Source organism: Ochotona princeps, chromosome 2, assembly GCF_030435755.1.
Source record: "Ochotona princeps isolate mOchPri1 chromosome 2, mOchPri1.hap1, whole genome shotgun sequence".
In the NCBI taxonomy this organism is placed as follows: domain Eukaryota; kingdom Metazoa; phylum Chordata; class Mammalia; order Lagomorpha; family Ochotonidae; genus Ochotona; species Ochotona princeps.
Genome location: NC_080833.1, coordinates 20054202 through 20079978, shown reverse-complemented (window position 1 = coordinate 20079978; position 25777 = coordinate 20054202). Strand labels below are relative to the sequence as shown.

Sequence of the window (25777 nt, the reverse complement as noted above, 5' to 3'; positions counted from 1 at the left end):
GAACCTGGAAGGCCTACCCCAACAGCGCAGTGCACCACAGACGGTCGCCGCGAGGGTAGTGGGCAGCAAAAGGTGTGCGACACACTGTATGGGTGTCACTTTGAACATTCTTTATGCCCTAGGACGGGCAGCTCCCAGAATATAAAGGTTTTGCTTTGTGGGCATCACATGAAGCCTGAGAAAGCAATGTACTTCTGGAAGGGTCTTTGGGTCTCCCTTCTCACACCAGGAGGACAGTGATATGACACTGCTCTGCTTTCCCCGGGACACCCCAAGTCACCAGCCGCAGAGCAAGCACAAGCCCAGCAGCGCTGCCAGGAGCGGTGGGAACCCGGGCACAGATGCAGGCGCAGCAGCCGCTACGCGTAAGCAGGTGCTGTAGTTCTCAAAAGCCACTTGGCTTATGGCGCACACGTGTTCGACTCGGCAGGCCTCGTCACAGGGCTGGTCGTCATAGCTGACCGAGTTATAGAGGTAGTAACGCTGGCACACGCCTTGGTCATAGGAGATGTGGCCCAGTACATTGTGCATGGAGCTGGCGCTGGCATCCGGCACGCCGTAGGCTTTGGTCAGCCGGTACTCCAGCTCCCAGCGCGGCTGTCCTTGCTGGTTGGCCTGGCTCAGGTTCATGAAGTAGGTCACCATGTCCTGGAGAGAGGAGAATGGGGCAGACTGGTGAGCAGACTGGGTTCTACCCTCCATCCCCTCCCCTCACTAGCTGTTGGTGTGTTTATCATTTTCGTACTTAGTCCAGAGACCCTGATTGTGCCTGATGAACCCATGAGCCCCTCTTGGCAAACAAGCAAACTGGAAATTCATTCACTGGGCCAGAATCCTGGGGGTATTCATGGTACAGACAGGCTGGGGGCCGTTAGGGTTTGTCCAACACAGGTTACAGGTTCCCTGCTGCCGTGAAAGACGCCCAGTGAATATTAGCAGAATGAATGGATGAATGACATTTAAATTTTCCATGTGGATTCCCAGCAGGTGGGATGAACCATGAGGACTGCCTGGCTGCAACCACTTTGTCATAGTCTCCGAAAGGCCCCACCCTTCTGTGCAGCCAGCCACTGGCCACTGGCCAAGGGAAGCAGGTGCCTCCCAGGGAGGAGGAGGGTCAGGCACTGGAGTTGGGTTCAGAAGTGGCAGCCCTCGGGCCCGGCGGTGTGGCCTAGCGGCTAAAGTCCTCGCCTTGAAAGCCCCGGGATCCCATATGGGCGCCGGTTCTAATCCCAGCAGCTCCACTTCCCATCCAGCTCCCTGCTTGTGGCCTGGGAAAGCAGTTGAGGACGGCCCAAACCTTTGGGACCCTGCACCCGCGTGGGAGACCCGGAAGAAGCTCCTGGTTCCCGGCATCGGATTGGCGCGCACTGGCCCGTTGCGGCTCACTTGGAGAGTGAAACATCGGATGGAAGATCTTCCGCTCTGTCTCTCCTCCTCTCTGTATATCCGGCTTTCCAATAATAATAAAATCTTAAAAAAAAAAAAAAAGTGGCAGCCCTCAGTCGAGCCTTGGAGAGGGCAGCGTGGCTGGCCAGTAGGGGATGGGTTAGCCCAGAGAGAAGCAGCAGCAATGGCCTGGGGCCAGCCCTGGGTTTGAAAGAGAGGACTCTTTAGAGTGTTGGAGAAGGACCAGGCCAGGCTGGCCATGGCTTTGATCCGTGCCTTGTCTTTGCTCCTTTGCCCCAGTTGAAAGTCTAAAATGGATTGGTGTTTGTGTCTCTGATCCATGTCAAGTCAGTGAGTGGTTCCTGCTGCCCTGGGGAAGTTTGGATGAAGTTCCTGGCTCTGCCTGCGGACTCTGGCCCGGCCCAGCCCGAGCTAAGTTCCTGGCTCTGGCTGCGGGCTCTGGCCTGGTCCAGCCCTGGCTAGTGCAGGAGCCCTGGGACTAGTCACAGCCTGTCAGCTTCCCAGATCAAAGCGTGTGAGCAGAGCTGTTCCCAGTCTCTGCTCTGCCGCCTTCCATTTGGGTAGCATGAGGAAGGACAGCAAGTCCTGGGGCCCAGGTGTCCCTGGGGTAACATGTGACTGACCGCAGCCACATCTTAGAGTTGTGTAAACCAGACAGTGGCATGCTTAGACCAGGGCCTGGCACACACAGGCACTGGCACTGCTGGCCACTGTGGACAGCGAGGGGGCAGGCACTGTAGGCCTAAGGACATGGCCAAGGCTCCTGCAGGGCCCACGTGCTCCTTCAGGACTAGAATCCAAAGGGTTTTGGAGCCCAGCACTTTGCAGTTGAACTTGTGGGCATGGGGGGCCTGGAGGGGTGGAGGAGCTGCTCCATAGACGGCAGCTGCAGCCCGCGGATGTCACACTATTTTCTTCCAGCCTCCCGCAGCCCTGAGCTGGTGTACCATTTTACAGATGAAGCTGTAAGGCACAGAAAGGCCAGAGGCTTCTGAATGTTGGGAGCCGGGAGCTGGGCCCAGGTGCGGCTCACTCCATCCTAACAAGGTGGGACTGGACAGGTGGGGGGCTGAGCCCAAGGGGCCTCTTGCTCAGGTCCTCTGAGTAGCTATGTGCACACAAACTGCACATGCAGCTGGTGCTGTGGAGTGGCAAGTTAAGCCACTGTCTGCGATGCCGGCATCTCATGGCTTTCATGGCTGCTCCACTTCCAGCCCCGCTCGCTGCTAATGCACCTGAGAAAGCAGTGAAGGATGGCTAAAGTGCTTGGGGCCTTGTACCTCCTCCTGGCTCCTGGCTTTGAGCTGGCCCAGGCCCAATCTCTTGTGGACATTTGGGGAGAGAATCAGCACATGACTGTGTCTCTGCCTCTTCCTCTGTAACTCTGCCTCTCAGATAAATAACTCTTCAAAAAATGACAAACTGCTGCCAGTGGTCCTTATCTCCTTCACTCCCTGGAGCAGGTGCTGGGTTAGCACAGCAGGTCCTTGGCTTTCAATGTCCTCTCTCTACCCAAGCGGAAGTTTCCGCCCACATCAGGCCAGCTGCAGTTCACTGAAGGATACATTGTTACCCTTCAGGGTTAACACTCTGTCTTCTCCCCCAAAACCAGCCCACCCCACTCCAGCCTTCCCACTGCTCAGGCCCAAAGCCTGGGACCCCTCCTCAAGTCCCGCTCCTTTGTTGAGTGCACACCCCACAACAACCTCAGCACATCCCGGCTGCTCTGTCTCCGATCCACCTCTAATCCTTCCCTCCACACCCTGCCCCAAGCTGCCCCCCAGCGTGTCACAGCTGCTGTTCTCAGCCGCCTGCCAGCTGCTGCACAGCAGGCAGGCGAGTCATGCAGTTGCCTCCCCTCTTCCCCCTGCCCCATCCAGAGCCCTCGCTGTGGCCTCCGTGGTCTGCCCCAGTCCCCTGCACCTGCCCCCTTGACCATTGTTCCTCTGCCTTCCCCAGGTACCTTCATGGCTGGCTGGTTCAGTCAGAACTCACATCCCTGTCTGAACACAGCACACAGTCCCCTTAACTATGCCACCCTGTCCTGGCCCTTAGCCCTTCTCCGACATCTGAGGACGTCATCTCCTGTAGGAATGCCAGCTCCAGGAGAGCAGCGACTTTGTTCACTGGTGGATCCCCGAGCCTGGATCAGGGCCTGGCATGGCTGGTGTTTAATACATTTTGTTATGAGATTTTGGCATAATGTTACCTTGTCATTGCAGCCATCACCTGGGCAGCCTGTAAGGTAAGGATTGCTGGAGCCTGCTTGGTGCAGGGGAAGAGGCAGGGCAGCCTTGAACACCAGGCCAAGGACACAGTTGCATCTTGAGAGCGCTAGAGAGCCATTGAAGGCTTTTAAGTGGGGGAGAGGCAGAACAAAAGCAGGGCTTCAGAAAGAGGGATCCTTTGCACACGGGGGATGTGACAGCGCATGTCCAGTGCAGACCAGGTTAGACAACTCCCCTGGTCAAGCTCTACAACACGTCTCTGGATCTGTGAATGCACTAAGGTGGACTTGGTCAGCCAAATAGACTTTGGAAGGATTTCCTCAACCCTAGCGCAATGAAGCTGACATCTCAGAACTGTCAAAACCACTCCAGGAACACCCTCGGAACACTTCCCCACATTGGGGTCTTTAAGGCATCATCAAACGACTGTTCCTCATCTTCATTTGCTGATACAGTTTGACAGCAAGGAGCCTTTCCCCATGCAGCCCCCAGCAGACACAGGATAAAAAAGAAAAAGAACTGAGACATTTGTCCCACCCACTTTCTTCCATATCCTTACCCTCTCCACCCTTATTGGAGGCCCACAAGGGCATGTATCCCTCCCAACTATGTAAACTTTTAAAAAGAGAATAAAAATAAATGTAAAACAGGGAACCCTTCTGTAGTGAGTAGCAGAAGGGCCGCTCATGGCAGGGCTAGGCAGGTAGACCAGCAGGGCAGGGAGCTGTGACCGGGAGGCAGGACACAGGAGTTCTGGGGAAGAAGAACTGACCTTCCTTGATGGCAGGTTCTAAACCTGAGCTTGAAGCCACGCGGTCAACAGGGATGGGCAAAGCTGAGGGTCAGGGATGGCAATGATGCATTCGTACTCCCCCTACCCCACCCTGTGACTCCAAGGGACTCGGCCTCCTGACCTGCAGGTCCAGCGTGACTCGGTCATACTCGAACACCCGGATGCCTGGGTTGTTGGCGCCATTGACCACTCCAGGCAACGTGGTTTTCCACGGAGTGACTCCAGGTGCAAGGAACATGACGCTAATGGGGGTGCCTTGCAAGACACAGAGAGAGAGAGTGGAGGACTGAGCAAAAGCAACGGGTGGCTCTCCCCCTCGCCACCTGCACCTCGCTGATGTACCTGCATCGTCATAGAACATCCGGAAGCTGTCAGTGTGGTGGTGTCCAAAGAACTGCCCCGCAATGACGTGGTGGTGCTTGCGCACCAACTTCAGGTACTCTTCATTGAAGCTATTCCGGAACCATGCCTTGTCCCGTGTCTTCTCAAAGAACCCAGGAGGCACGTGGCCAATGATGTACACCTGTGGGGAGGACCTCACGTGGCTCAGAGGCACTTGCTCCTGTTCTCCCTCTCAGAACCAGTCCTGGGCAGGGGGTGAGGGGTGGGGGTGAGGGGTGGGGCACGTGATGGTGAGGAAACAGTGCTACCAGTGCAACACCAGCACTCGTGTGGGCACTGGTTCAAGTCCTGGTTGCTTCACTTCCCATCCAACTCCTGCTGATGCAACCAGGGAAACGGCAGAGGATAGCCCAAGTGCTTGGGCTGCTGCCCATGTGGGAGACCTGGATGGAACTCCAGGCTCCTGATTTCAGTCTGAATGGTCATTGTAGCAATTTGGAGATGAACCAGCAGATGGAAGATTCTGTCTGTCAAATAAATGTGTTCTTTTTTTTTTTTTTAAGATTTATTATTATTGAAAAGACAGATATACAGAGAGAAGAGAGATAAAGATCCTCCATCCACTGATTCACTCCCCAAGTGGCTGCAACAGCCAAAGCTGAGCTGATTCGAAGCCAGGAGCTTCTTCCAGGTCTTCCACATGGGTGCAGGCTCCCAAGGCCTTGGACCATCCTCCACTGCTTTCCCAGGCCACAAGCAGGGAGGTGGATGAGAAGAGGAGCAGCCAGGACACGAACCAGAGCCCATATGGGATACCAGTGGAGGCAAGGTGAGGATTTAGCCACTAGGCTACTGCGCTGGGCCCCAGATGCATTCTTAAAAAGCACACTTGCCTTCTCTCCAGAGGTAGGCAGGTGCACATATGTCTCTTCCCTAAAGTTCCACTCTGGCCCATTCAGGCACCATCTCCACAGCCAGCAATGAAGGTGCCACATACATGCCTTCACACGCCCATGCCTACTGCCTGGAGTACCCGCCACACTTTGACTTCCATAAATCCTACACTGCATCAAAACCCAGTGCAGATGGGACTGGTGTGTGGTGCTGCACACGGAGCTGCTTTCTGCAACATCACCATTCCCATATGGGCCCCTAATTGAGTGCCGGCTGCTCTACTGCTGATCCAGCTTCCTGCTAATGCCCCTGGGAGAGCAGAGAGGATGGCCTAAGTCCATGGGTCCCTGCACCCACCTGGGGAAAGCCAGATGGAGATCCTGGCTCCCGCTTGCAGTGTGACCCACCCCCAGCCACTGCAGCTATTTGGGGAATAAACCAGTGGCTAGAAGATCTCTCTCTCCCCTCTCTCTTTCTCTCTCTGCCTTTGAAATAAATAACAACAAAAAACCAGCTCACAGCATTGCCTCCATGAAGCCCTCCTAATCTTTCAAAGACAAGTGCTGTCCCTGGAAAGCTTGGGGATGCCAAGCAATCCAGCCTTGCATGGCTGAGTCACATTTGCTGTGTGGTAATGTGCCTCCATGTCCGACTGTCCTGCAGTCACTCAAGCACCCACCCACCACAGCAGGAGGCAGCAAGGGGGGAGGGAGAAGAGCACGAGGTTTGGGGTCAGACTTGGGATCCAGCTGGGCCCCACTGCCCTGGGTGTGTGCTTACACACCTGCCAATGTGCCGCCTGGCAGGGTTTTAAGAGCTGAGTGAGATCATTGATAGACAGCACTGTGCTGGGAACCGGGGCTAGCAGGACAGCGGGAGATCTGGGGCCAGCCCTCCAGGAGCCACTGACCCTGCATGTCCTGGGTGGACACAAGAGCAGGGCATGGGCTGTGCTGGGTGATGGCCATGGGGCAGGCCCTGGACGTGTTGTCTGGAGACCAGGCCCCTGGTGCCAGCTCTGCCACTGGGCAACCTGGCTGGTACTGTCTTAGCTCCTCATCAGCCTCGGGGTCCTTGGCGGAGGGGCTGGGGTTCTAACCCACAAGGCTGAGCATGGAAGACGCCTCTCTTAGTGCAGGCTAGGGGCATCAGGATGGGTGGTCCGGGAGGAAGACAATCAGGGAGCCACACAGAAAGGGAGCAAGAGAGGCAGATGTCCTTACCCTCTCCCCAGCTTGGGCCGCATCTGTCAGCACTGCCTCCAGCCACTGGAACTGCTGTGCAGGGTCCAGCAGGCCCTCTGTCTGCTGGTTGTTGCTGTAGTAGAGGTTGGTGTTCAAGACCACCATTCGCCCCAAGCTGCCAGCGGCCAGCAGCTTTTCCGAATAGAAAGCACCTGGGGTATCACAGCCGGGGAGGGTCTGAAGGGGGCACTGGCCCTGTCCACTGTCACCTCTGTCCACTCCCCAGTAGCCTCCCCTCCCAACTTTCCCACAGAGGATCATTTGGAGGGATGTGGCATCCATTCCCGGTTCTGTCATTTGCTAGCTGCACAGCTCAGGGAAGTTGCACCAGTTCTACGTGCCTCGTTCTCTTCATCTGTATAGTGGGAATAACAGTGATGTGTATCTGCCAATCTGTGCTCCACTGCCTGGGGCAGCCTGAGTCTTTCCATCCTGCTTCTCATTCAACAGGTGTATCTTTTGGATGTGTTACTGCCATCTAGTGGGCAGAGGCCAGGAATACAGCTAAACATCCTCCAAGGCTCAGGACAGACCCTACCCCCAAGGAAAAGAATCCCAGCTATCACGCACAGATGGAAAGGGTCAAGCTGGCTGCAGTGGAAGGTTCTAGCTTCTGCCTAGGGTTGCTATCCAGAAGCTGGCCCTGGACAGGGCAAGGTCTGCCACCCAGGACACACGGTGCAGGTGCCGGCTTGTGACCTGGCTCCTGGTGCTGAGTCTGCCTTTTCTGAGCCACATGATCTTGGCCTAGGGACTTGATATCTTTTAAGCCTTCATCTCCTTTTCTGATAAAGCCAGTGCCTCTTTCAAAGAGTCTGGGGAAGCAGAAATGAAGTGAGTCCCTGGCCTCTACGGAGTGCCAAGTACCACTGTGCTTGCGGGAGGTGCCGATACCTTCTTGGAATTGAGTGATGGACTCATTGTTAAGCCAGGGGCGCCAGAGCTCTGCTACTTGCTGGTAGATGCTGTTGCTTCTGGGTGGAAACTGGTTTTTGGGGTGGAAGTCATGATTCCCCAAAGCAGCGTAGACTTTGGTATCTGGTAAGGAAAGCAGAAATGGGAGAGCACATCTCGTGGGATCAGCCACATCCAGCTGGAGTGGCGGAATGGAGAGTGGTCAGACGCAAAGATACAAGCAGACAGCGCGTCCCACAGACTCTTGCTGACCTTGGCTCAGGCCTGAGGGGAAGAGCAGTGAGTCCTGTGGTCCCGGCCGTAAACCCCACTCCTGGCAGGACAAAAGCTGGGAAAAGCCGGGGGTGGTAAGAATGGGACAGCTAAAAGGCCCAAGCAGCTTGCAGCTCAGATCTGGAATCAGAGTGCTGCCAGGGGAGGGTGTGGTCATGCCTGGAAGCCTTGGTGAGCACCTGGCCTGGCCCGAGAAGCCCTAGAGTGCAGGGGGCTGCAGGCAGGGGGCTGAGGACACTCACCCAAAGGGAGGGGACAGGCCTTGCTATGGAGTGTGGGGCAGGCTCAGCCCCTTCTCCTGAGTGGCCTCAGCACACCTTGGTTTGCTGCTCAGACCCACAGGAGATGCTCTGTAAGTTGGTGGGGCACAGGTGCTTAGCACAGCAGCTTAGGTCAACATTTGGGATGCCCACCTCCTGTGTCAGAGTGCCAGGTTTGAGTCCCAGCTGCTCCAGTTGCACTCCAGGTCCCTGCTGATTCACACCCTGGGAGACAGCTGGCGACAGCTCAGGGACTTGGGTCCCAGCCACCCACCTGCCTGAGAGATCCCAGTTCCTGGCTTTGGACTGGTCCAGCCCTGGCTGTGGTGAACATTTGGGGAGTGAAGCAACAGATAAAAGATCTCTGTTTTTCTTCTTCTCTCCCTCTCTGCCTTTCAAATACATTTGTTTAAATGAGTTAAATAGTTGCTTAGACAGTAAGGAACAGTGAATGACACTTTGGCGTTCAGAGCCGGACCTTGTAGGACATTGGCCCATCCTAGAGAGTGACCTGCAGCCCTGACAGCTCCGGAGTGTTGGGGTCCCTCCTGCTTCCTGGCTGGTAAATGTCTCCTAGCAAACCCTATTCCCTGTGCAGCCGGCAGCCGGCAAGATCTGGAAGCACAGAAAGCTCTGCTGAAGTTGGAGGCCAGAGGCCGTGTCCCTGTGTGGGCAAACCTTGCCTGTGGTGAGGAAATGTAGGACCCCCACCCCAGCGTTCCGTTCAAGGAAAAACCCAAACCCAATGGGAATAGGAGAAGGAGAAGGAGGGGCTGCCACCCTGTCTGCTCCATGTACACACTCGCTGACTCAGCCAAGCGTCTCCTCCCTCTAGCATGGTGTTTTACCCATTGCACCTGTTCAGTGAATACTTGTTGATGGACTCAGTGGCATGAATGGGTCACTGGGCCTATGTGGGCAGCGTCACCTTTCTTCCAGCATAAGAAGAAAACAGTGAAATCACACAGGCACAATCTGGCAGCACAAGGATCCAGCCTGCCTGCTGGCTCACTTGCCTGCAAGCTCTACCACTGAAGTCCTGCCAACCTGCCAGCCAGGCACAGTGTCCACAGTGATCGCCAGAAGTGACCCGGATGGAGCAGGGCTGCGAGGGCCCAGATCTCCAGCTCTATTTTTTTTTTTAAGATTTATTCATTTTTATTGCAAAGTCAGATATACAGAGAGGAGGAGAGACAGAGAGGAAGATCTTCCGTCTGATGATTCACTCCCCAAGTGACTGCAATGGACGGTGCTGCACCGATCCGAAGCCAGGAACCAGGAACTTCCTCTAGGTCTCCCACGCGGGTGCAGGGTCCCAAGGCTTTGGGCCGTCCTCGACTGCTTTTCCAGGCCACAAGCAGGGAGCTGGATGGGAAGTGGAGCTGCTGGGATTAGAACCGGCGCCCAATGGGATCCTGGTGCGCTCAAGGCGAGGACTTTAGCTGCTAGGCCTTGTTGCCAGACCCAGATCTCCAGCTTTAGGGCTAGCATCAGGCACAGTAATTTAGATACCACTGCAGCTGCCCACATCCCACCCCCAAGCACCTCAAGTCTAGTCCCAGGCTCTGCTCTCCAATCCTGTATGTGCGCACCCTGGGAAGGGCAGGTGATGGCTCAAGTGTCCGCGTCCCTGATTTGGAGGTGCAGCTGAGTTCCCAGCTCCTGGCATGCCCTGTTACAGGCACTGCGGGGAGAGAACCAGCTGATGGAAGATCTTTCTCTGTGTGTCTCTGCCTTTCAAATATGACTAAAATATTTTTTAAAGATTTATTTATTTTTATTTGAAAGACTTACAGAGAGAAGGGGAAAGAGAGAGGATCTTCCATCTGCTGGCTCACTCCCCAAATGGCAACAGCCAGAGATGAAGCACTCCAGTCAGGAGCCTCCTCTGGGTCTCCCACGTGGGTACAGGAATCCAAGGATTTGAGCCATCCTTCTCTGCTTTCCCAGGCCACAGCAGGGAGCTAGATCGGAAGTCTAGTAGTAAGGACGAGAACTGACACCCATATGGGATGCTGGCACTGGCAGGTAAAGGATTAGTCTGGTGAGCCATTGTGCCAACCCGTCCTCTGGCGAGCTGCTGGCCCTCCCTGTGCCTTGCTTACTTAGCTCTGAAGTGGGAAGTGTTCTGCTTGATGTGGCCTGTAAAGCACTTCAGCTGCTTCTGTGTGTTCTCGTTTCACTCTCTCAGAAGACATGGCCCAGGAGAATGTGCTGTGCCATTCCTTAACCACAGCGCTGTTTTCCTGGCAACACATGAGATAATGATGCCTGTCCCGGTCAAGGGCCATCCTAGCTGGAAGGAGGTTGGCTCCACGGCTCTAACTTGCATCTGGTCATCCCAATCCATGCAGCATGGACTTACCCATTTGCTCACGGAGCAGAAGAGAGCTCGAGCTTGAGTGCAAGTTTGAATCCCTCCCTAGGATCTGACTGCCTCTGCTCCTAGTTCCTGAACTATTCACCTGGAACAATGGAAGTTCTTATCAGGGTGAGGGTGATCCCCTGGTGTGACCATAAGTGGTGAGCTCTGCAGCAAGTGCAAGCATGTCTTGGTTGGGTTGGGTTGGGTTGGGTTGGGTTGGGTTGGGTTAGATAAACTGGAAGCAGCCAGGTATCACTTTGCCTAAGTGGGTCACACCAAGGAAAACGTGGCGAATTTCAGGGGATGACATTCTCAGAACAGCAGAGTGGCTGCTGCTGCTGCTATGAGAGTTCATTCTAAGTAACCCACAGCTGGGTCCCAACACCTTTACAGGGAGCAACTCTACATAGGCTGGGGTCCAGTGGGCTACTCTTACTGGACCCCTGCTGGCAGCCACACCCCTGCCCTAATGCAGTCCCCATGACCTTGAGTTTCAAATTGTTCAATTCAAAATATCAGCCAGCATCAGGGTACAGGGAATTAGGCCCTTGCCTGGGACACCCATAAAAGGGGCAGTTCCAGTCCTGATTGCTCCAGGTCCAGTCCAGCTCCCTGCTGATGTAACTGGAAAGACAACAGAGGATGGTCCAAGTGCTTGAGCCCCTGGGAGACCCAGAAGGAATTCTTGGTTCCTGGCTCCTGGCTTTGGCTTGGCCCAGCCCCAACACTGCAGACATTGGGAAATAAAAGATCTCTCTCTCTCTCTGTCTCTCTCTCTCTCTCTCTGATCTCTCTCTCTCTCTCTCTCTCTGTCTCTCTCTCTCTGTCTCTCTCTCTCACACACACACACACACACACACACATTTTCAAAGGAGATTAAAATAACTTAAACATTAAAAAACATTAGATATGATATGAGGTGGCGGTTCCTCATCCCTGGGTACTGGGACATGCGGAAAGCCATGAGTGGTTCCCCCTTTGCCTCTCCCCTCCCCCCAGAAGCAACAAGAAGAAATAGCACATTTGGAAGCACTGGGTACACCCAATATTCCCTAAACCTCAATCCTTCCCACCCTGATCCACCATGTAATCATTATTTTAAAAAATAAAATTTATAATTTACCAAAAAACATATTAGACAAGACATAGGAGCCCCTCCTGTCCCTGCTGTGCCCCACGGGGCTGCTGCCTTGCTCACTCCCAGGCCCTGCTAGCGCTGCCAGGCTCTGAGTGCCTTGGAAGCACCAGGATGAGATGCCTGGCCTGGGAATCAGCATGTCTCAGAGCCCTGGCAGCTGACAAGCTTGGAGGGTGTGTATGGGGCGGAGGGTAGTGCCCACTCCAGGACCAGCAAGGACACAAGGGCTGTGTAAGTCCATGTAAGAGCCGCCCAGGAACAACACCTGTGTCAAGCAGCTGGAGAAGGGTTGGTGGGTGGGATTCACAGTGGGGAACCGGAGGCATTTGCTGGACTAGGATTCTGGGTGTGGCCGCAGACCTCTGAGCTTGTCCGCTTACCACCTGGCTGGCAGCTGTTGTTGCTGGTGGTGGCTGAAGGCCTGGATCCTGCTGCCCTGTCACCAGCTGTGCCTGCGCTGCTCTCGGTTCGGTGGCCGAGTCTTACCTGGAAAGACGTCTCTGATGAGCGTGGTCAAGCGCTCCACAATCCGCAGCACTGCCGCCTCCCCCAGGCTCTCGTCGGGCACATGTGGCGTGTCGTCTCTGCAAGATACCACCCTGCCAGTTGTGGGGGCAGCCTGGGAAGGGACATGAGGGGAACAAGAGACAGCAGGCAAGAAGGAGGGAGCCTGTGGCATGGAATCTCCGATGTGCCCTGGAGGGCCCAGGCTGGACAGAACTCAAAGCCAAGCTGTGCTGTTGGCCTGCTGTGCCTCCACAGGCTGGTTACTAGTCTCTCTGGGCTTTTTTCTGCAGAGCAGAGGGAAAAGGTGCCTAGCTGTGGCTGTGAGACCGCAACAGTGAGGAAGATGACACATAATATGGTGGGGTTCCCAACTACTACAGGTAGCCAGTAGGGGGAAGCCCTGGAGTGTCCATCCCACCTGCCAGCCCCCAGGGAACACAGACAGAGCCTGTCCAGCGCTCGGTCCTCCTCAGGACCTGCTCCAGCCACTGAGTTCCCATTCCACTGTCATGAATTTTTAAAAAAATATTTATTTTTTATTGGAAAGGCAGATTTCCAGAGAGAACAGAGAGAAAAAGCTCTTCCATCCACTGGTTCATTCCCCAAGTGGCCACAACGACTGGAGCGGAGCCAACCCGAAGACAGGGGCTTCTTCTGGATCTCCCATATGGGTGCAGGAGCCCAAGGACTTACACCATCCTCTGCTGCTTTCTCAAGCCGTATACAGAGAGCTGGATGGGAAGTGGAGCAGCCGAGACATGAATCGGTGCCTGTAGGGATGCCAGACCCACAGGCAGAGGCTTAACCTGCTGTTCCATGGTGTAGACTCCTGATCTGAATTCCTGGATTCTCCTTGCTAATGCTGAGCAAGGTGAGGAAGCAAGGGCAAGAGCGTGGGGGCAGGTGGGGCTTGGAAGTGGGTAGAAGTCTAACAGCTGAGTTCCCGAGGCCTCTGCTGCTCAGGGGAAGTGAGTGAGGCTCAGTGCTGCACTAGAGGACTGCACCGGCCCCCTCCATGCCAGCCACCTGGCATATGCTGTAGCCTTGTCCACTGGAGTGTTCCCTCTAACAATCCTACCATGGGAGTTGGCACCATGACATAGCAAGTTAAACTTCCTCCTGTGGCACCAGAATCCCATGTGGACACATTTGTGTCGCAGCTGCTCCACTTCCCATCCCAGCCTAAAGTCTTGGGACCCTGCATCCATGTGGGAGACCCGGAAGAAGCTCCTGGCTCCTGACTTCAGCTCAGCTCAGCTCTGACTGTTGTGATCAACTGCAGAGTGAACCAGCAAATGGAAGATATCTCTCTTTCTGTTTCTGTCTCCTTCTCTGTAACGTTGCGTTTCAAATAAAAAACAATTTTTAAAGATTGATTTATTTTTATTGGGAAGTTGGATCTACGGAGGGAAGGAGAGACAAAGACGAAGATCTTCCATCCATTGATTCACTCCCCAGGTGGCCGCTGAGCTGATGCAAAGTCAGAAGCCAGGAGCTTCTTCTAGATCTCCCACACGGGTGCAGAGTCCCAAGGTTTTGGGCGGACCTCAACTGCTTTCCCAGGCCACAAGCAGAGAGCTGGATGGGAAGCAGGGCCTCTGGTATTAGAACTGGCACCCATGTGGAATCCTGGAGCTTGCAAGGCAAGGACTCTAGCTGCTAGGCTACCACACCGGGCCCAAAACAAATATTTTTTTTAAATAATCCTACAATAGGGGCTCTGTTTTCAGACCCACTGCGCAAAAAAAGAAAGAAAGAAAAAGAAACCAAGGAGTGGAAAGATGCAGAATTGTTTCCGAGAGTATAATGCAAGGAGGAGCTGTTGGGCTGCTCACACTCACTACATCATTCCAGTCTGTAATCCCTCATTGGGGCAGCAGGGGGAGCTGGTTAGCTCTGATACCCCTTTCAGGATAGGCTAAGGACTCCGAAGACAGCCACCAAATTCTGCTTTCTAGTTTGGAGGATTCCAGTTTTAATGGGTTAGCCAATGGATTGCAGTTGTATGCAGTAAGTCACATCTGTTTATAATGGAAGCATTTCAAAGGAACCAAGACCCCACCTTGTCCAACGCCATACACCTGTGCCAGAAACCTGAGGTTTCCGAGAAGAGTTGTACCCTGTGAAAGATCGTAAATGCCCCACAGCCTCTCTCTTGGGAGGTGGCTGCCTTGCAGCACGCTAGGGACTTCTCCTGGGACCCCTCCTTGGAGCCATCAGGGGCTCCCCAAGCAAGACCCATGGAGAGCAGGTGCCCGAGGTCATGGATTTAGGCTTCCTGTCCTCTTCCATTGGTTCCTAGGTCCAGGAAGGCCAGCCCTGCCCAGGCCCCTCCTAGGCACTGTCTTATTTCTTTGGTATCCAGTCACTGGGGCTCCCCACACACGGCCTGAAACAAAGGCCCAGCGCTCTCTTTCTCTCTCAGAGACCACCACAGCCCACCCCCCATTTTCTCCTGAACCGTGTTTGGTTGAACTGCCAGTCAAGTGTGTCAGGTTAACAATGGCAGAGCCAGGCCCAGTGCAGTGGCCTAGTGGCTAAAGTCCTCGCCTTAGACGCACTGGTATCCCATATGAGTGCCAGTTCTAATCCTGACGGCTCCACTTCCCATCCAGCTCCCTGCTTGTGGCCTGGGAAAGCAGTGGAGGATGACTCAAAGCCTTGGGCTCCTGCATCTGCATGGGAGACCCGGAAGAGACTCTGGGCTCCTGGCTTTGGATCGGAGCAGTTTCAACTGTTGCGGCCACCTGAGGAGTGAATCAGTGAGTAGAAGATCTTCCTCTCTGTCCTGGCTCTAAAGCCAGGAGCCAGGAGCTCTTCCAGGTCTCTTACATGGGTGCAGGATCCCAAGGTTTTGGGCCATCCTCGACTGCTTTCCCAAGCCACGAGCAGGGAGCTGGATGGCAAGCGGGGGCCGCCAGGATTAGAACTGGCACTCATATGGGATCCCAGAGTTTTCAAGACGAGGACTTTAACCACTATGCTATTGCACCAGGCCCAAAAGAAATAAATCTTTAAAAAATTGAAATGGGAAGGTCAGTTAGCTTGGACACTGAGGCAACTAAGGAATTGCTGTGGGTTCTGGGAAACTCCTAGCAGGCGCTGGCCAATGCTGGTTGACCACAACGTGTCCGCCTTATGATTTCCCAACCTTGTGATTGGTACTTTAGTTACTGGTTTCTCTGAAATCAATTACATGTTCAAATCTGTTCCTGTAACGGCTCCTTGTTCCCTGTCTCACAGTGCTGTGCTTGTCACAGGAGCCTGCTGTTCACGGCACGGCACCTTGAGGAGGCAGGATTGCTCATATGTCAGTACTGATTATAAAACCCTGGGGGGGGCTCAGCAGCGTGGCCTAGTGGCTAAGGTCCTCGCCTTGATCCCATATGGCCGCTGGTTCTAATCCCAGCAGCTCCACTTCCTCTCTATCTCTCCTCCTCTCAGTACATCTGACTTTGTAATAAAAATAAAGTAAATCTAAAAAAAAAAAAAAAAACCCTGGGGGAACCAGAAATCGTGGCCTCTTGTCCTGAATGGACCCCAGTTGCTCCAAGCTGAAATTTTGAAACCAGAGCTTGCTTCCTTATTTCATTCTTCCTCTTTCGGGTCAGCCTGTGCCAGGCTCAGCATCCATACATGCCCCTCCCCTGGCCGACTGCAGGCTCATAATTTCTGACCACTCCCACGTCTCAGGGAGAGACAGTCCATCCTGCCTTTCTAGAAGCTTCCACTGAGGCTGGCAGAAGGCGCACCAAGTCAGGGCCACTGCCAGCCTGTCTTCCCAGCTCCCCTGGGAGGTCCTGCCATCCTGGAGTCAGGGATGCTGAGCAGCCCCCCAGGGACCCTCCCTCCTCGCTGGACTGTGAAGGTTGGCAGGCTCATCTTGTTACCTTCAACATTATGAGTTTCAGTCCTAGAAGGGCTGCCCACCAGGTGGGGAAGCCTGAGTGAGAAGGAAGGGGAAGGTAAAAGACTGGGACAAGAGGGCTGGCACAGCTGCTCAATTGGCTAATCCTCTACCTACAAGTGCCAGGATCCCATATGGGTGCCACTTTGTGTCCCGGCTGCCCACTTCCCATCCAGCTCCCTACTTGTGACCTAGGAAAGCAGTCGAGGATGGTCCAAAGCCTTGAGATCCTGCACCCATGTGGGAAACCCAGAAGCAGCTCCTGGTTCCTGGCTTCAGATTGGCTCAGTTCCAGCATTGTAGCCATTTGGAGAGCTTTCTCTCTGTCTCTCCTTCTCCCTGTAAATCTGCCTTTACAATATAAATAATATTTTTTAAAAGAAAAGAAAAGGAAGGAAGGAAGGAAGGAAGGAAGGAAGGAAGGAAGGAAGGAAGGAAGGAAGGAAAAAGAAGTGGAATGAGCGGTCCTGAGAGAAAGTTCCTTGGAGCAACGCCCATGTACAACACAGCCACAACCCAGGAGAACTCATCAGGGACCCCCATCCACCCCAGGGCCACCTGCTGGCCAGCACTTACCAGGACATGTGAACCATCCAAACCTTGCTTCCCTAAGCCCCAGATGGGAGTGACTGTTCACTACTTTGAACCCCATGGGTTGCCCAGGTGGCCAAGGACACACCATCATGGTCCCAGCCTCAGTGCTTGTGGCTAGAAAACACAGGGGCTAGGGGCACAGTCTGGGACTAAGTTGGGGTCCCATGGAAAGGGATGCAACTGCTTGTCTCTAATATTGGGCTGCTGTGACAGTGAGAGAAGACAGTGCAGGCAAGGGCCAGGGTGGTGCAGACAAGAGGCCGGGCTGGTGCAGGTAAGGGGCCAGGCTGGTGCCATTGGGCACCCAGCAGAGGGGAGCCACTACTCCTAGGGCTGCTCTCACCCAGTCCACAGGATGAAGTCCGGCTCAGGTGCGATATCCCTCATGGCGTAGATGGAGGAGTTCACGAGGACCCAGGGCGCATCACACAGGTAGTCCCCCCAGGGGCCGGCATTGGGCACCTGCTGGGAGCCGGCTGATGGGCACACCTTGAGTGGATCTTCCGACACCTGATAGTCAAGGTCCAGATGCAGGTCTGAGATGTGCCAGAACTTCCCTGTGGGGGCAGAGTCCTGCTGGGGAGCTAGTCTGGGCTGGGCTGGGGGTAGGGGCTGGCACACAGGGACAAGGAGGCCTCTGGGTACCAAGGGATCAGAGAAGGAGACCCATGGGCCTGGTTTAGTCCAGGAAGACCAAGACAGAGCCAAGAACATTCCCAATTCCAGCCCTTTCCTGGGCCCTCTGGCAAGACCCTGTCAAGTGCCCAGTGCAGGATCTGCAGCAGTGGCAACAGCAGGAAGAGTGGCCAGCAGTGTAGCCCTTGGGCATGCCAAGCAGGGTGCTGGCTATAGCGCAGGGGTGGGCTAGGTAGCAGTTCAGCTGCCAGAAGGAGACCCAGCAGGTGTGGCCTGTGCCCCAGCCCTGGATTTCTGGCTTAAATCAGGATGAGGCCAGTACATGCTCACCGGCTGTCACTTTGCCATGTCACTCAGAGCCAACAGGCGACTCTGTTTCCCCACTGCTCCCACCCCAAGCCAAGCCCAAGCCCTGGCATCTGGGTTGCTTCTGCTGCTTTCAGGTTTGGGGGCGGTGTGAGTCCAGGATCCACAGCCAAGCCCAGTGCACTCAGTGTGGTCGCAGGACAAGCCCCCGGGGCAGTTGGCCCTGACTCCCACCCCGCACTCCCTGACCTGTCCTCCTGGTGTGCTTTTCGCCTCTCTTGAGCCAAACTTGTTCTCCCTCAGGTGTGAGTGATGGATCTTTCTGAACAGCATGGTCCAGCTGGCTGTCCTCACCACTCCCCACCTCTGGGAGAATCGAATGATTGTTCCCAGCATCCCCCAGGGGCCCTGTGGCCACTGGTAGATGCCCTACAGCTCCTGGGACTCTCTGGGGAGATATGTCCCTTGTGTTGACCTGTGGGCAGGGTATGCGTGCCCTTCTCTTCTGTGGAATCTTTGTTTTTCATGGGTGAACTTCATCTTTCTACACACATGGTGCTAACAGATTTGAAATGATCCCTCCAGGGCCAAAATCCAAAGCTAGAGTAGAAGACAAAACCACTGTGTTCCAGACAGGAAGCAGGCAGCTGGTGCTGGGCTTTGCCAGGCCCTGAGGCCCGTGCTGCGAGCAGGAGGCACCTGCTGCTGCTCCAGGCCCCACAGGCCGGCTGGCAGCATGAGGCTGGCACTCATCTCTTGCGTGTGAGTCTCCTGCTCCCTCAGAAGCTATTGTGGCCTTAGACAGGCTCCTTCTCCATTAGCTGAGATCACAGAGCACTCTGGCCCCTAGGACGCCAGCCTGCCAGGTGCCTCTATGACTAAGCCTGCTGTGCTGGGATGGAGACACAGGTATCTGTAGTCAGGTGCCAGGCAGCACGTGGACAGTGCCTCCCTCACACTTTCTGGTGGTGCGTGTGTCCCCAGGAGAGGCCAGGGCGGCAGGCAGAGGCAGTACCCGGGCAGATGGGTGGTGCCACCCCCTTGGGCTCCTCATGGTGGAGGCGGGCATTGCAGATCTCAGTGAGCTCATTGGCACCTGGCCTCTCTGGGGCCTCTCCCTGACCCTCAGGACTTCCCCAGGTCACCAAGTAGCTGCTTCCTCCTGCTCATTCATCTCCAGGCCCCAGGTCACTTCCTCAGAGAAGGCCACCCAGACCACCCAAACGGCACTTCCCCCTGCTTCACTGCTCTGGCCGCCAGCTCTCGCCTCCCTTCCAGCTGTGGGGAGAGGGTCTGGGTAGAGGCTTCCCCATTAAGTGCCTAGTGCATGGCCCAGCTCCTCTGCTATTCCATCCAGCTGCTGTGCCCCCCGAGGGGTGGGGGAGCAGGGATGGCTCCAGTACTTGGGTCCCAGCCCCTCATGAGGGAGACCTGGATTCAGTCCCAGGCTGCTGGCTTCACTGTGACCCTGCCCAACTGTCAGCATTGGGTGGGTGGGGCGGTAAGCCAGTGGAGACAAGATCTCTTTCTCTCTCTCCCTTTCAGCCATTCAAAGAAAGTTTAAAAATCCATTAGGAATGCTTCCTGGATGAAATGGTCTGCCCGTCACTCTCCCTCCTGCCTACACGAGTTCATGAGCACACAGAGTCCCTCGAGTCGTCTCTGGGTCCTCGGCACCCATCACAGGGCCTGGGCGTCGGAGGAGAGACAATGGGAGGAGACAGCATGTGGGACTGAGGCCAGCAACCACTCGGAGAATGCCAGCTGGCCATCCTCGGGGTTACGTCATTTCCTCCTGGTGGCTCTTCCATGAGGCAGAGGTTCTTACAATCATTTTGTGGATAAACTGAGGCAGCAACTCAGGCCTGTCTGACTCCAAAGCTGTGGTCGGTGTTGTCAGGCCCTAGGGTGTGGTTATGTTATACCTATGCGATTCATAATAGAATGTGCAGGTACTGGAGCCGACACTATGGCAAAGCAGGTAAAGCTGCCACCTACGACACTGATATCCCATATGGGCACCAGTTCAAATCCCGGCAGCCCCGCTTCCCATCCAGCTCCCTGCTTGTGGCCTGGAAAAGCAGTTGAGCATGGCCCAAAGCCTTGAGACCCTGAAGCAACTCTGGTTCCTGGCTTCGGACTGGCTCAGCTCCAGCTATTGCGGTCACTTGGGGAGGGGAGTGAATCTACGGATGGAAGATCTTCCTCTTTGTCTCCCCTCCTCTCTGTATATCTGACTTTCCAATAAAAATAAATACATCTTAGAAAAGATCTCTTTCTTTCCCTCAATCATCTCTCTGTGTAACCTCCAAATACATAAATAAATTAAAAAAAAAAATAGTGCTGCACCATGGCTCAATAGGCTAATTCTCCCCTAACAAGCACCAGTATCCCACATGGGCGGTGGTTCATGTCTTGGCAGCTCCACTTCCTATCCAGCTCCCTGCTTGTGGCCTGGGAAAGCAGTCAAGGATGGCCCAAAGCCTTGGGACCCTGCACCTGTGTGAAAGACCTAGAGGAGGCTCCAGGCTCCTGGTTTTGGATTGATTTAGTTCTGGCTGTTGCGACCACCTGGGGAGTGAATCAGCGGATGGAAGATCTTTGTCTCTCCTTCTGTCTGTAAATCTGCCTTTCCAATAAAAACACATCTTTATTTTAAAAAAAGAAAAAAGAAAAATGATGCTCAGGCACTGCAGCAAAGGCAGTAAGTTCCAGTTAGCAGAAGGAGGTGAGGCCTGGACTCCAGGACCCTGATGGGGAAGTGGGAGACTCTAGCAGGGTGTTTGAGGAAGCCGTTTGGTCTCTGGTCTCACAAAGTCTCTTTGAGCCTCACATAAAACAAGAGAAAGGGCTGGTGAAGGAAATGCTCTAACATGCCTGTGGTTTCCTGCAACGATCTTGGGGCCAGGAATGAGACAGCAGGGAACCTGGCACTTCCCCTTCCTCCTGCGGAGGGGCCTGCCCTAGGCTCTCGGTTCCGTGCAGATGCCCCAGGAGCCATGCTGCTGAGCGCTTTAGGCTGAGACAGCACACAAGCATCACTCCAAAGTGCACCGACCTCCTGACCTGCTGTTCACATTGCATTCATCATTGATAACACCAGGTCTCAGGAGCCACGGAGGGCGAGAGTTCCAGCCCCACTGCCTGTGGCTGTGAAGACAAAAACAACTTGCCCCAGCCTACAGGAGACAGGAACAGGAAGAGGACAGGAGTGGCCATGTCCTGCCCCAGCCAGCCCCTTTGTCCCCTCTGCTGCTGTCCCCCTGCAGGTGCTGTGCAGGGGTGGGGGCAGGCATATAAGTAGACCGAAAGCGTGGACAGATGCGTCTCCCCAGGAGCCTTCTCAGAGCGGAGGGTCAGTGAACACTGTACCTTCTCACCTTCATACTGAGAGCTCGGCTCCATTCACACGCCAGGACAGCCTGAAGGGTGTCCTTATCCTCCTGCCTGGAGCCCAATAGCTTCGCAAGGCCCATGGGCACATAGTAGCTAAAAACATTAACTTCAAAAACAAGAGAAGAATGGGCACTATGCCATGAAGCTCAGTCTTTTCAAAAGCAATATGGAAATGTCATTCAAGTCATATAACAGTATGGCATCCTCTTACAACGACTCGTAATCAGGGAATTCCCAGAAGTCATTCTTAAAACTCAAGAAAGCCTTCCAACAGCTGGAAGGCAAGCTTGCCTGTGGTCAGACACAGGCACCTGCCATTTACCTAGTACCTGCTGGGTGCCAGGTGCTTGTTGTGCAGTCTGTGACAGCATGAGATCCAGTTACTGTTATACCCATTGTACAGATGGGAAAGCTGAGCTACTGGCACACACACCGCAACAAAAACAATCAAGGTGCACTTCATTTTGTCACTAGCTAGCAATGTGACCTTGGCTATACATATAGAATCATAACTATAGTAAGAATTGTGTCTAAAAGGTTTACAGAACTTTGAGAGTCTCTTTTCAGCCATTATCCAGACCTTCAAGAAATACTGAGGGGCCAAGTGTAAGGCCAGCTAAGGAAGGAAGTGGACACAGTTGGAGGAGCACCAACAAAACTCCTGGGGTGCTTTCCCCACCCCTCCTGAATATAGGCACAGAGCTTTACTTAAAATATTCCTGGGCCTAGCATGGTAGCCTAGCAGCTAAAGTCTTCGCCTTGCATGCACTGGGCTCCCATATGGGTGCTGGTTCTAATCCTGGTAGGTCCCGCTTCCCATCCAGCTCCCTGCTTGTGGCCTGGGAGAGCAGTCAAGGAAGGACCAAAGCCTTGGAACCCTGCACCCACATGGGTGATTCAGAGGAGGCTCCTGGCTTCATATCTGCTAAGAAAGAGAGAGAGAGAGAGAGAGAGAGAGAGAGAGAGAGAGGAAAGAAGGAAGGAAGAGGGAGGAAGCGAGGGGGAAGAGAGAGGGAGGGAGAGGGAGAAGGAAGGAAGGAAGAAAAGCAGGGAAACAGAGATCTCCCAAAGAGAGAGCCAACTTCCTCGCATTTGCTGGTTCCCTCCCCTACATGGCCACAAACCAAAGCCCAGATCCCAGAGTTTCTCCAGATCTCCCAGGTGGGTGCAGGTGGGCCCAGGCCCTTGGGCTATCTTCTCCCAGATGCATTAGTGGGGAGCTGGGCCAGAAGAAGAGCAGCCAGGCTTTGAACCAACTCCCCTGTGGGATGCTGGCATCAAGGTGGCAGCTTCATCTGGTAAGCCAGCAAGTAAGTGCTCTGGGTGCCCCCCTCAGTCCTTGCTACAGATGCTCAGCTCAAACTCAAAACACCCTCCTTCCTCCTGTGCACCCAGAGGTCCTCTGGCCAGGTGGGGTCCCCTTGCTAACACTCACCAGCCTTGGTGCCCATTGTGGGCCTTTGTCTTCTCACACCACAGCTCTGCCCTCAGGAACTTTCATCCGCTCCTGCTGCCTCCCCTGGCCTGCTCTCTCAGCCTGCTTTGCTAACCCTCCCTGGAAGAACCGGTTGTGCCGTTCTGCAGACAGAAGAGTGGAGGCTGGCTGGCGTGGGAGGCGTGCTAGAGCCAGCCAGCAGACTCCCTGTCCTGGCTCTAGGTTGAGGAAAGCAGAGGAAAAACTCCGAAATCTGGCGCACAAGCCTGTGTGACTGCTGGTAGACGGAGGCCTCCGGCACTCCAGAAAAAGACCCAGAGTCCAAAGCACTTCAAAGGCTTTGAACTCTTCTTCAGTTTACTCCTGCTCTACAACTACAATGTCTACCTTCTGGCAAATTTGGAGGAAAGAGGAAAAAATACTGCCTATAGAGCCCAGCTTCCCAAGAGGCTGAGTCCAAGGGCACACAGCACGAGACAACTGGGCCTCATCTGGTTCCATCTTCGGGCTGTGGGATCCTTGGCAGGTGCGTGTCCATCTGAGCTTCATTTTCCTCAGCTGTGCCCCTACTCCCCTCACCCACCCATCCCCATCCTGAAGTCACCCAAGCTCTTCCCTCTCTCTGCATCAGCACATTCATCCAGGATTAGGGCAGTGTCTGGCAACCACCTCCATGGGGCAGGGTCTTGTTGCTTCTCCTTCATCAAGGAGAACCCCCCACCCTCAGGTGCCCTGCCAGGGACTGTGGGACTGCTAGCTGTTGCCTTTAGTTCTGAGACCAGGAAAGGCTTGGTGTCTTACCCGCTGATGGTTTCCCTGTGACATCTGACGCAACAGCCCAGGCAGGTCCAAGAGCGCATCCGCCTAGGGATGCCCTGGGGTCACTGAGTCCTTGACATACTTGGTGAAGCTGGCTGTGCGCAGGCGCCAGCCCCACCCTGCTGTCCCTCCTGCGTCCACAGCTGCCCTGCTCTCCCTCACACACATGACCTGTCCTCTCTTTGGAATGTTCTTCCCAGATGGCTCTCTGACTCTCTGCTTCAGGGGAGCTATGAGCTGGCTCCCCTGGAGGTACCCCTGTCCCTGCAACCCCTAGTCCTGCTCTTAATTTTCATCTTCTCTGTCATTCTTCTCATCTGCCTGGAGCACTCTGTATGGTGCTGCCCTGGACTTGTTTTCTGTCCACAGGGCCAGGACTCTGCCCTCTCCCGGGCTCCGAGAACCAGGCACCCAGGAGGCCTTTGCTCCATGTCTGCTGTGTGAGCTCTCCTCCTAGACACCTTCTGCCTCCACTACTTAGCTAGCTCTCAGGCACCCACCTCTTAGCAAAGTCAGAATCCCTCCCCGGCCCCCACTTGAAAGTCTTCGGGTTCTCACAGTCCTCACACCTGCCAGCCTGCCTTGCTATCCTTAGCACCATGTTTCACTTCCAGTGGGCTCAGGGATCCAGGGCTCATGGCTCAAAACAAAGACACACACACACACACACACACGCACACACACACACACCCCAGGCATTCCGAGCGTCTCACCTGATGCAGCGCTAGTGGCTCCCCATTGGACCAGGAAAACCAGACAGGTGAGCAGGGTCATCCTGCGGGGCTCACACACACACACACACACTCCCCGGAGTTGGTAGGATCTCCGGCAGCTGCTGTGTGTGCAGTGCGAGCTTGCTCAATCCACGTGCGAAGCAGAGCTTCCCTTCCTGTTCCAAGTGATCAATCCCAGAGGCGTAGCAGGCTGCTCTTGCTTTTCCCCCTTTGTCCAGCAGGGTGTGAGCAGCCTTTGGCCTCGGAGAAGCAGCGACTCAAGTCTGGCAGGTACTAGAGTCAGATAAGGCGTCAGAGAGTTTGAAGATCAGATGCATTTGGTGCAACAACAACAACAAAATTTTGCAATGTCTATATAGGAGGGGTCTTCACCTGAAAAAGTGCGTATAGTAGTCATGCTTTCAGATTTCAAATATCAGCTGCACCAAATAAAACAATTAAGTGTACCTTTTAATTCATTTTTTCCATGAACTTCGGGAAGCACTCCACCACAACCACCACCCATCCATACTAAAGGATTTTTAGATGGCTTAGTAGGGTCTCTGTCATTTGCAGAGAGGTTGGTGATGTTTCAGAGACAGCCAACAGCTAGAACCTCTGGGGAACGCAGCCCACATCGTTCACAGAGAGCCCGCCTCTGCAGAACCTGTCTACTCCACGAGGTTTTGCACTGTCCCACCCACGGAACTGACCAACTTGCAGGAATGGGCTGGCCTCAGCTGGTGAAGGGACTTACCTGCGGGTTGAAGATGCTCAAACAGCACCGCACAGAGGCTAGACACTGAGCCTCCTTCGTTAACTCTTCTTCCTTCATTGGCAGGAGGGAGGTGATGTCAGGCAGTGCCCACCTCCCGAGCGTGGCTGAAGGGGTGGGAGCTGCAGCTGAGCAACTGCCAAGCCTTCAGGAGAGGTCTGACTCAGACCAAGAATGAGGTTGGTGATGGTGCTTCTGGGAGGAGACACAGTCTTAACCCTTTTTTAACATTTTCCATTTGAAATTGCCCAACAGCAGCCTTGTCCCTTGTTACTCTTCCTACATTTGGCTTGAAATTATTCTTAAAAGATGACGTAACAGTGTTTTAAAATGATATCTCAGGGACCCTGCGTGGTAACCTAGTGGCTGCTAAAGAAGGGCCTCACCTTGCAACTATCAAAATCCCATATGGGCACAGGTTCATGTCCCAGTGGCCCTGCTTCCCATCCTTGTGGCCTGGAGAAGCAGTCAAGAATGGCCCAAAGCCTTGGCACCCTGCACCAGCGTGGGAGACCCAGAAGCTCCTGACTCCCAGCTTTAGATCGGCTCAGCACCGGCCATTGTGGCCACTTGAGGAGTGAATCAGCAGATGGAAGATCTTCCTCTCTGTCTCTCCTCCTTTCTGTATATCTGACTTTGCAATAAAAATTAATAATAAATGAAATTTTAAAAATTATTCTTAGGAGATGACATATCATGTGGTTTGAAATGATATCTCAGAGGGCACAAGAAAATTGTCTAACTTTAAACATACTTTAGCACCAGTAAATCATTTTAAAGTCTTCATTTAAAAGAGAGAGAGCTGGGTGTGGTGGTACAGCAGGTTA

General features: G+C 54.3%; 1 protein-coding gene across 3 annotated transcripts; it reads right to left on the bottom strand.

Moving 5' to 3' along the window:
• Positions 1-220: 220 nt before the first annotated feature.
• On the bottom strand, positions 221-25086 carry SMPDL3B (sphingomyelin phosphodiesterase acid like 3B). 3 transcript variants are annotated; one of them, XM_058677661.1, is made up of 8 exons: positions 24933-25086; positions 17214-17427; positions 12349-12446; positions 7806-7949; positions 6891-7063; positions 4774-4954; positions 4553-4686; positions 221-648 (listed from the first exon to the last, which is right to left on the bottom strand). In XM_058677661.1, the coding sequence occupies exons 2-8, from the start codon at positions 17255-17257 to the stop codon at positions 277-279; spliced, it is 1146 nt and encodes a 381-aa protein (XP_058533644.1). In that variant the 5' UTR covers positions 17258-17427; positions 24933-25086; the 3' UTR covers positions 221-276. The 3 variants fall into 3 exon arrangements, with proteins under 3 accessions (XP_058533644.1, XP_058533635.1, XP_004592413.2); XM_058677652.1 differs by lacking the exon at positions 24933-25086 and adding an exon at positions 24176-24260; XM_004592356.2 differs by lacking the exon at positions 24933-25086 and having other exon boundaries at positions 17214-17754.
• Between the last annotated feature and the right edge of the window lie 691 nt (positions 25087-25777).